Source organism: Oryctolagus cuniculus, chromosome 7 (genome assembly GCF_964237555.1).
Source record: "Oryctolagus cuniculus chromosome 7, mOryCun1.1, whole genome shotgun sequence".
Classification (NCBI taxonomy): Eukaryota; Metazoa; Chordata; class Mammalia; order Lagomorpha; family Leporidae; genus Oryctolagus; species Oryctolagus cuniculus.
The window spans coordinates 153269759-153280316 of NC_091438.1; the positions used below are offsets into that span (position 1 = coordinate 153269759).

General features: G+C 58.2%; 1 protein-coding gene across 16 annotated transcripts in view; it reads left to right on the plus strand.

The window, feature by feature from the left end:
• Positions 1 to 10558, plus strand: part of SPATA21 (spermatogenesis associated 21) — a 49499-nt gene that overhangs the window by 37922 nt on the left and 1019 nt on the right. For 15 of the 16 annotated variants that reach the window (XM_070079239.1, XM_070079238.1, XM_051836555.2 and 12 more), the window contains 2 exons: positions 8352 to 8527; positions 10049 to 10226. In XM_070079239.1, the coding sequence (XP_069935340.1) occupies positions 8352 to 8527; positions 10049 to 10226 (354 nt within the window). Of the gene's footprint in view, positions 1 to 144; positions 7198 to 8351; positions 8528 to 10048; positions 10227 to 10558 lie in introns of those variants that run through there. The other variant, XM_051836558.2, reaches the window with a different exon arrangement.

Below are 10558 nucleotides of genomic sequence, written 5' to 3' on the forward strand. Positions count from 1 at the left end.
CTTTGAAACAAATACATCAGGACACCTGCCGCTCAGCGCGGGGCTTGTGGAAACCGTGGGACCACGAGGGAGGGGGAGGGTGCAGGGGCTCCACCTGGGCCTCTCCCCCGGCCCCCAGACACCTCGCTTCTCTCTGGGCCTCAGCTTCTTCCTCTGTAAACCAGAGACAGGAACTGGATCTCAGCCCCTAGGGCCTTCCCTCGGCGTCACACACCGCCGTGCACTCCCGCCCTTACGCTGGGTTCCAGTTTTCCACGCGGGGCAGGGCACAGGTGTATGATGGCGCCTACAGCACATGGCATCCACGCAGCAGCCCAGGCACGAGACCCACGTTCCTCCCAGCATCTGGGTCACTCAGAACACACACGGCTCCACAGGTGGGCCCGTGGCACGGATGCCGGCAGCCCGGGTCAGTTCCAGCTTCCTGCTCGTGCCTGTTTTGGGAAGCAGCAGGTGACGGCTCAGACACTTGGGTCGCTGTCACCCCCGTGGGAAGCCCGGGTGGGTGGGATGGCCCAGCCCTGGCTGCTGCAGATATTCTGAGGAGTGAACCAACGGATATAAGATCTCTGTCTCTCTGTCTCTCCTGTCTCCCTTTCCTGTGTCTCTGCCTTCCAAATAAGTAACGATATATAAATAAAAATGAAAATTATATACACAACTCCAAAGAACATAAATGAACTTGAAAAGCAATGATGCTGGCCGGCGCCGCGGCTCACTAGGCTAATCCTTCGCCTTGCGGCGCCGGCATACCGGGTTCTAGTCCCAGTCTGGGCGCCGGATTCTGTCCTGGTTGGCCCTCTTCCAGGCCAGCTCTCTGCTGTGGCCTGGGAAGGCAGTGGAGGATGGCCCAAGTCCTTGGGCCCTGCACCCCACGGGAGACCAGGATGCGCAGGCCGCAGCGCACCGGCCGCGGCGGCCATTGGAGGGTGAACCAACGGCAAAAGGAAAACCTTTCTCTCTGTCTCTCTCTCTCACTGTCCACTCTGCCTGTCAAAAAAAAAAAAAAAGCAATGACGCCAAGTCCCACGTGCCCATTTCTCAGTTTAACTCGCTTCGAGGAAGCCCCCACCCATTGGTCAGCGAAAGCCTCAAATGCCCCACCAAGTGAGGACGCTCTAGAGAGGCCACGCGGGGAGACCCGCCCGTGGGCTCCACCACGGCCAGCAGAGCGCCGGGCAGCCCCTCCCCACCCGCTGGCCTCCGCGGGAGACCCCCGGGTCGGTTCAAGGTCAGTTATGTTCTGGTCATGGCCTCCAGCATTCGGGTCCCAGGGGCGGTCAGTGTCCGTGGAGAGCTGTTCCTGTTTTCTTCTGGTGAGGTTGTTTCCGTCTCACGGGGACCACGCGTGTCACCTTGGAGACGGGACACACTTCCTCCCGGGGTGCTCCGGCAGCAGCGCAGAGACCCGGCCGCCTGCAAGGCTGCAGACATGGCCTCTGCCCGCTCCGGGGCACTGATGCTGTGGGGTGCGTGGATACAAGGGAGGCCTTCCCCCACGCCGGAGGGTCCCCGCGGTAGCCCAGACAAGCCTCAGGGAGTGCGGCCCGCCCTGCAGCGCCTGCCGTGCGCACGCCCTCCCACGCGGGCGGTGCCGCCTCCTCCCGCACCCCCCTCCCCTGCCCCTGGTTCTCAGCACTCTGCCTCTGCCGCCTCCGGTCAGGACGAGCCTGGGGCCCTCCCCGACCCGGCTTGCTGCCCCGCAGGGCAACCGGAGGCTTCGTCTTGGGAATCCAGGTCTGGCTTCCCAGTGCGCAAATCGCCCTCCTCTCCCGCTCCGTGCCGCTCTGCTGCTGTTGGTGGTGAGACGGCGGCTTAGTCCTCCGGGCTACGCTGTCGGGAGCCCACAGGCTGGTGTGGAACAGTCACCAGTCTTTCTCACACCAAGGCACGGGGGACGCAGCACGGGCTGGCTCAGAGCCGGCACCTTCTCGGCCGTCCCCACACAGGGACCCTGACCGGGTTCAGGGGGGCTCCGCCCGATGACCCGGCCACCTGCCGGAGCCGGCAGCCCGGGCCTGAGGATTTCAGCGGGAACTTCACGGGGATACAAATGCTCTGACCATAGCGGAGGACTGGTCTGCCGGAAGTTCCTCCATCCAGAGCCGGAGACAAGTGGGAAGATGTTTAATTATTATTATTATTTTATTTCTTTGAAAGACATTGTTACAGAGAGAGGGGGAGGGAGGGAGACGGAGAGAGAAAGATCTTCCACCTGCTGGTTCACTCCCCAAATGGCTGCAATGGCTGGAGCTGGGCCGATCTGAGGCCAGGAGCCTGCAGCTTCTTTGGGATCTCACGTGGGTGCAAGGCCCAGCACTTGCGCCATGTTCCGCCGCTTTCCCAGGTGCGTTAGCAGGGAGCTGGGATGCCGGCACTGCGGGCCGGGGTCTTAACCGGCTGCACCACAGCACCGCCCCAGATTTTAAATTACTGATTCAATTTCTGTAATAGTTATGTAACTACTCAGGTTTTCTGCTTCTTGAGAACAACTCTGGCAGTTCACATTTCTCTAGGAATCCATCCGATGCTTGTCGTTCTCTACGTGTTAGCATGGAACATTAGAATGTGCCGTACGGGGGTAGGGGTGGTGTTGTGGCCACTACTTGGGACACCCACACTCCCGACGGTGCCAGCCTACATCCTGGCTCCCCCCTTCCATCCCGCCTCCTGAGGGTGCTCCAAGTGCTTGGGTTTCTGCCACCTGGTAGGAGACCCACATGCGGTTCCCGGCTCCTCCCTTCAGCGTGGCCCAGCCCTGGCTGTTGTGGGCATGGGGGAGTGAACCAACAGACGGTAGGTCTCTCTCTCTCGGCCTCCCAAACAGACGAAAATAAATTAATAAGCATTTTTCCTAAAAAGAACATCCCCTAGAATCTTAAGGCTCTCTTTGGGTCTGTAGTTACTTCTTCTATTAGGGTGCAGGTTCAGCTGCACCAAGCTTAACGGACATGCTTAAATTGAAGGGCTCTTTGCAGGTTTCCCAACGGTCAGCATTTTCCCACATTTGCTCTATCATTGCCTTTTTTTTTTTTTTTTTTTTTTGACAGTGAGAGAGAGAGAGAAAGGTCTTCCCTCCGTTGGTTTACCCCCCAAGTGGCTGCTACGGCTGGCACATTGCGGCCCGCGTGCTGCGCCGATCCAAAGCCAGGAGCCAGGTGCTTCTGGTCTCCCATGGGGTGCAGGGCCCAAGCACTTGGGCCATCCTCCACTGCACTCCCGGGCCACAGCAGAGAGCTGGCCTGGAAGAGGAGCAACCGGGACAGAATCCGGTGCCCCGACCGGGACTAGAACCCGGTGTGCCGGCGCCGCAGGTGGAGGATTAGCCTAGTGAGCCGTGGCGCAGGCCTGTCACTGCCTTTCGCACACCTTGAGGAAACTTGTCTTTCTCAACCACTTAAGAATCAGCAGAGTAAGACGCCCGTCCCCTTGTCCCCGGGTACTCAGTATTTATGAGGGTTCTTCTCAAAGTACATGGAAGCATAGAATTAAACTAGACTCAGTTTGGTGCAAAAATTTTGAATTCTCTGCAGTTTTTTCCTAACACACCTTTTCCATGAGCTGCTGAAGATCTGTATTTTCTAATAGTGAGGGCGTTTTCTTAGACACTCACAGTATCTTACCCATTTTAGGAAATTAACACTGAAGCAACACTGTCCCCTCATCCTGTTGTTGGGCCATCGTCCTGACACTAACGGCCTTCGCTGTTGTGGAGGGGGGTGTGTGTGTGTCTTCCTTCTTTTTTCCTCCAAGCCAGGAGCACAGGGCACAGGGCTTGTCGTGGCTGTGGCTTCCTGGGACCTGGACGGGTCCTCCTCTTGTCACTGCTGCTGGGGGCTGCACCTGCGGGTGTCTCCTCACAGACAGGACAGCGGGTGCCGGGGGAGCGCGCGTGCCCGCCGTGTGCTGGCCGTGTCGTTTCTGCCACGGTTTCTCACTGGGAAGCGTTTGCTCTGTTTCCTGAGGCTGACTGGGGAACTGAGTCTACATAAACGTCCCCCTTTCACCACGCTTAACACCCCTGGTGTTTTTTTTTAAGATTTATTTATTGTATTTGAAAGTCAGAGTTACCCCCACCACCACCCACCCACAGAGAGGGAGAGAGGGGGAGAGGGAGAGAGGGAGAGAGGGAGAGAGAGAGAGAGAGAGAGAGAGAGAGAGAGAGAGGTCTTCCATCTGCTGGTTCACTCCCCAATTGGCCACAATGGCCAGAACTGTGTGGATCCGAAGCCAGGAGCCAGGAGCTTCTTCCGGGCTTCCCATGTGGGTGCAGGGGCCCAAGGACTTGGGCCATCTTCCACTGCTTTCCCAGGCCATAGCAGAGAGCCGGATCGGAAGTGGAGCAGCCAGGACTCCCACCGGTGCCCATATGGGGTGCCGGCACTGCAGGTGGCAGCTTTACCCGCTGTGCCACAGTGCCGGCCCCAACACCCGTGATTTAGCCTCTAGTGATGACTCTTGCCTAATCAGTGATCAATCCAGTGGCTGAAAATGCTGACTTCCTAACTCCGTCACTCCTCCACACATGAACTGGACTTGGACTTCAGGAAGAGTGTTCCCCTCTTCTGTACTTGTTTGCTTCTCGGCACCACTGTGGCGTAGGAATTCTCTACTTCTTGTAGTTATATCAGGTTTTGCCTGATATTTCTTTAAATTTATTTTAATGCTATTCGAAAGGCATAGAGACAGAGACAGCCAGCCAGGGCTGGGTCAGGCCAAAGCCAGGAACCCAGAACTCCATCCAGGTCTCCTATGTGGGCGGCAGGGACCCAAGTACTTGAGTCACCACCTGCCGCCTCCCAGGGGGCGCGTTAGCAGGAAGCTGGAATCAGAGTGGAGCCAGGACTAGAACTGAGACTGATACGGGGTGCAGGCATCCCGGTGGCGACTTCACTGCTGCACCAAACGGCCACCCCTTACCTTGCAAGTTCAGAATTCTCTATTTCCTGATGAACTGAACATCTTGTCATGACACAGAAGTCACTTGTCTCCACTGAGGCTTTCTGGCATTAATATGACCATGTCCACTTCCTTGTGGCGTTCAACTTTGACTTCGTGGTGGATGGGGCTGGCGTTGTGGTGCAGCAGGTGAAGCTGCCCCCGGGGGTGCCAGCGTTCCATGCAGGTGCTGCGTCACTGGCTACTGCCCTTCTGATCCAGCTCCCCGCTAATGCACCTGGGAAAGCAGCGGAGGACGGCCCAGTGCTTGGGGCCTGCCGCCCATGTGGGAGACTTGGAGGAAGCTCCTGGCTCCTGGCTTTGGCCTGGCTGAGCCCCAGCTGTTTGGGGAGTCTTTTTTCTCCCTCCCTCTCTGGAACTCTGCCTTTCAAAGAAATAAATCTTTAACAGAGAAATTGAGGGGCAGGCATCCGGCCAAGGGGTTAAGATGCTCACGCCCACATGAGAGCTGCCGGCTTAGGAGCTCCAGCTCCAGCCCCTTTTCTGGATTGCTGCTGTTGCACACCCTAGCGGACGGCAGGTGGTCAGCCAAGGCCTTGGGTCCCTGCTTCCCACGGCAGACCTGGGTTGAATTCCTAGCTCCTGGCTTCAGTGTGGCACAGCCCTGGTGGTCATGGACATTTGGGGAGTGAATCAGTGGATAGGAGCCCTGTCTCTCTCTCTCTCACTCTCCAATTAAAAAGTAAATAAATAAATGGACATTTTTAACAAGATTTAATCTGCTTGAATGGCAGAGAGAGAGAGAGAATGCAAGTTTGTCCAACTGCAGGTTCCCTCCTAAATGGCTGCAATGGGCCCAGGCAGTGCCAGGCTGAAGCCAGGAGCCAAGAACTCCATCCTGGTCTCCCACACAGGTGGCAGAGGTCCAGGCAGCTGGGCCACGGCCTGCTGCCTTCCCAGGTGCCTAAGCAAGAAGCTGGGTCTGCAGCACATCAGAACCAGTGCTCTGGCCGGGCACGCTGTGGCTGTGCCACAACGCTCTCCCATGGACGTTGCTTTATTTTTATTTTTAAATAATTGTCTTTTTATTTTTTATTATTTATTTATTTACTTGAAAGGCAGAGTTACAGAGAGAGGTAGAGACAGAGAGAGAGGTCTTCCATCTGCTGGTTCACTCCCCAGATGGCCGCAACAGCCGGAGCTGCACCAATCCGCAGCCAGCAGTCAGGAGCTTCTTCTGGGTCTCCCACGTGGGTGCAGGGGTCCAAGCACTTGGGCCATCTTCTGCTGCTTTCCCAGGCCCTAGCAGAGAGCTGGGTGGGAAGTGGAACAGCCGGGACTCAAACCGGCGCCCATATGGATGCCGGCGCTTCAGGCCAGGGCTTTTAAGCCGCTGCGCCACAGCACCAGCCCCTGGAAAACTAATTTCTAGGTCTCCTAAGGAACTAATTCTAGGACTCAGCTGCATCCTAGGAATTCTTTCTCTTCCTCTGCTTTGGATTCGCCACCTCCTGGATTTCTTTCTTGGTTTGCTTCCTTTTACAAATGAGGGCACATCTCCCCAACAGCTTTTCTTTATTTATTTGAAAGGCTGAATACAGAAGAGAGCAAGCGAGTGAAAGATTTTCCATTCGCTGGTTCACTCCCCAGATGGCTACAACGATCAGGGTTGGGCCAGGCCCAAGCCAGGAGGCAGGAACTCCACAGGGGTCTCCCACGCGGGTGCAGAGGCCAAGTTCTAGGACCGCCTTCTGCGGCCTTCCTAGGTGCGTGCAGAGGCCAAGTTCTAGGACCACCTTCTGCGGCCCTCCTAGGTGCGTCGGCAGGGAGCTGGATCGAAGTGGGGGCTGGCGTCGCAGGTGGTGGCTTTCCCTGCTGCACTACAGTACCGCCCCCAACAGCTTCTATAAAAATATTCATGATTTACTCGAAAGACAGCGAGACAGCCATCTCCCATCAGCTGACTCCTTCCCCAAATGCCCACAGCAGGCAGGACTGGGCCAGTCTACGGCCGGGAGCCGACACTTAATCTGGGTCTCCCACTTGGGGGGCAGCAACCGCAGTACTTGCGCCTTCACCTGCCGCCTCCCAGCATGCACCGTAGCAGGAAGCTGCAACGGAAGCGGCACCAGGACCTAACTCAGATGCTCCGATATGGGGTGCGGTGCCCCAGTCTGTGTCTTAACCGCTAAACCAACCTTCCCCGGGCAGCTTTAGCTCAGAAGGTACAGTGATGCCCTCCGCTCTGGCACGGGCACTGCCCCCGCCCCCAGGGGTCCCCCTTCACCGTCTGCCCCCTCTGCCTTCTGTCAGAGCCCGTTTCTCTATGTGCAGCTCCCTCTTCTGTTTAGGGTTATATCCTCCATCGCTTCAAGAGAAAGAACACGGAGCAATATCTCTAAGACACGTGGCTGCAGCCGTGTTCACTCTGCCCGAGTTCAGCAGGTCACAGAATTCCGGCTGGTGTGCGAGCTCAGCGACAGAGCCGTGTGCTGGAGTTCCAACAAGGCCGGAGTCTGTCCCTCCCTTATGCTGCCAGTCTGGAGGAAGCAGGGCGGGGCCAGGGCTTTCTTTCCATTCAGTGCTCCTTCATTCCCCGCCCATCCTAAACCAGCCTACCAGCAGCACATCTGAATCCCAGAAAGCGCAGAGGAGGACGGGAGAGCGAGCAGTTTCCTCTGCAGCGGGGAAAGCTGCGCCAGCCCTGCTCGTGTCCGGGCTCCCAGGGCATCTCCCGAGACCCCCAGAGGTGGCTCAGGAAAGGGAAGCTTGCACACCTCACTGTGCCCACCCCGCTGAGGCCGGCGCCACAGCTGCGGAACCCCGCTACACTCCAGGGCTGCACGAAAGTCAGAGAGGCCCCCGGGGCAGGGAGGGAGAGACCCTGGCCCGCCATCTGCCCGCGGTCGGCCCTGTGCAAAGCTGGCCGGAGCTCGTGCATGGCGCCAGGAGTGAGGCGAGGCCAAGCACGACATGGCAAGTCCCCTTCGCCACTCTTGGCCAAGTCCTCAGAAGGGCGGCAGGGCGGCCAGCGCACCGTGAAGAGCTGCTGCGTGCTGGGTGCTGCAGTCCAGTGCGGGGCAGCCCAGTGGGGCGCCAGGAGCAGACAGGACTTTCTGGAGGAGATGGAGTGGGAGTTCACTGCACAGCTGTGCTGTCTTGGCAGAAAGAAATCCTAAGTAACACCACTGCCCAAGCTCTCCTGTGCCCAACGGTGCAGGGTGCCGGGTGGGCCTTGTTCCTGGAACCCACAGGAATTGTGTTTCACCCAGCAAACCCTGAAGCTCGGAGAAGTGAAGCGACTTGCAGGGATAAGCACTTCCCGCGTGTTACTGAGGGGCCTTTGGCCAGGGCAGGGAAGCGAATGGCGGAGCTGGAGACAGGACGGGGGCTGGGAGGAGTGGGGTGCGTGGAGCAGAGCCAGACTGAGCAAGCGGGCGCTGCCTCCCCAGCTACTACCAGAAGAAGCTGAAGGAAGGCACCTACAAGGCCCGAGAGGTGGAGACGGCCATAGGCCGGCTGCGGGCGCAGAAGCTGCTCCCCACCGGCCCTCAGCCTGCAGACGGCTTCGAAGTCCCAGAACGAAGGGTCCTCAGGCTCCTGAGCCGGCTGAAGCAGCAGAACTACGGTGAGGCCCTGGGCACGGTGGGTGGGGGCTCTCGTGCCCACCTGCCTGGCTTCCTGCCAGGGCTGGGGAGCTGAGCGGCCTGGCTGCCCACGCTGGGCCTAACCTGAGTGCGTCAGTCATCACCCGCAGCCCACGCTAGGCCCTCAGCCTCCTGCACTGCATCTCGCACTCCTGCCTTGGCCCTGAGCTCAGGTTGGTCCCTGGAGCCAGGAGAGGAGGGGCAGCCACAGAGACCGGCAATCCCGGCTCCCCGCCGAGTCAGTCACTGAGCCGGGCCCTTGGCAGAAGTGCTAGGGTTCCACCTTCCTAATGATGGATTTATTACCCGTTTGGCAGATGAGAAAAACTGCCACTGAGGAAGCTGAAGCCTCTTGCCCAAGTTGTGGCCTTGCCAGGATGTGCTGGGAAGGGACGCTACACGCGGGTCTGTCCCCGGGACTCTTCTCCGGGCAAGCCAGCCTGCTCTGCTCAGGTTCCATTAAGACTCCCACTGTGTAGCAGGTGGAAGCCTTGCAGTTTCTGGAATATACCTACCAGTCTGCCAGGAGCCATCTGCTTAAAGCTGTTATTGGCTCTTTTGTTTTGTTTTGTTTTGAATTTTATTTATTTATTTTTTTTTGACAGGCAGAGTGGACAGTGAGAGAGAGAGACAGAGAGAAAGGTCTTCCTTTGCCGTTGGTTCACCCTCCAATGGCCGCCACACCTGGCGCACTGCGCTGATCCGAAGGCAGGAGCCAGGTGCTTTTCCTGGTCTCCCATGGGGTGCAGAGTCCAAGCACCTGGGCCATCCTCCACTGCACTCCCTGGCCACAGCAGAGGGCTGGCCTGGAAGAGGGGCAACCGGGACAGAATCCGGCACCCTGACCGGGACTAGAACCCGGTGTGCTGGCACCGCTAGGCGGAGGATTAGCCTAGTGAGCCGCGGCGCCGGCCCGGCTCTTTAAAAAAAAAAAAAAAAAAAAAAAAAAAGATTTATTTATTTGAAAATCACAGAGAGAGAGAGAGAAAAAGAGAGAGGTCTTCCATCTGCTGGTTCACTCCCCAACTGGCCTCAACGGCCGGAGCTGCATCAATCGGAAGCCAGGAGCCAGGAGCTTCTTCCACGTCTCCCACGTGGGTGCAGGGGCCCAAGGACTTGGGCCGTCTTCTACTGCTTTCCCAGGCCACAGCATAAAACCAGATCGGAAATAGAGCAGCCAGGACTAGAACCGGCACCCATATGGGATGCCAGCACCAGCAGGCGGCGGCTTTACCTGCTACGCCACAGCGCTAGCCCCTGTTATTAGCTCTTGATCTGTGCTCAGAGTTCAGCTGGGTGCTTTGCATACACACGCATTACACCTCAATCCTTGTCATCAACGCTAGCAGGTGGCTACTGCCATCTTCAGAGAGGTTAAGTGACCTGCCCAAACCCTACTCCCCATCCCACCCCCACTCGCTGCGGCAGAGCCAGGATTTCACTGGGGTCCGCCTGCCCCAGGCTGGGCATGCTCTGACGCCTTCCTGCTCCTCCCCCACCAGCTGCCAACCTGCAGAGTCCCTATGCCCAGGTTCCCTGCATCCCGCTGTGCCCACGACTGGACAAGAAGATAGTCCAACGGAAGCAGGGCAGCCACTTCGTGCTGGACCAGTACAACCCCTCCAGCCTGGGCCCGGACATTCGTGGCCTCTTCTTCCAGCCAGGATCTCAAGGCAAAAGGCAGGTGCCCAGAGGGGAAGGCCCCCGCCCAGGCTGATCCCCTTCTCCCTTCCTTAAGAGACCGTCAGACAAACCCCTAGGGAGCCGGACTTTTATATACTGCCCGAGACTGCTTGCTCTGGGACCTGAAAGCCGGGGTGTGTGTGTGTGTGTGTGCAGAAACTGACTTGGTGTGTCCCGAGTGGGGGGCCCGGGCCCAGGACCCAGGGGCACCACTTTTCTCCCTCACGGTGGTTTAATTCTGAGCTCCTCTGCTGCTGGCTCCACATCAGGAGACGCAGGCAGAGCCGCCGGGCAGCACGGGGTCCCTGCAGCAGTCCCCGGCCAGGCCC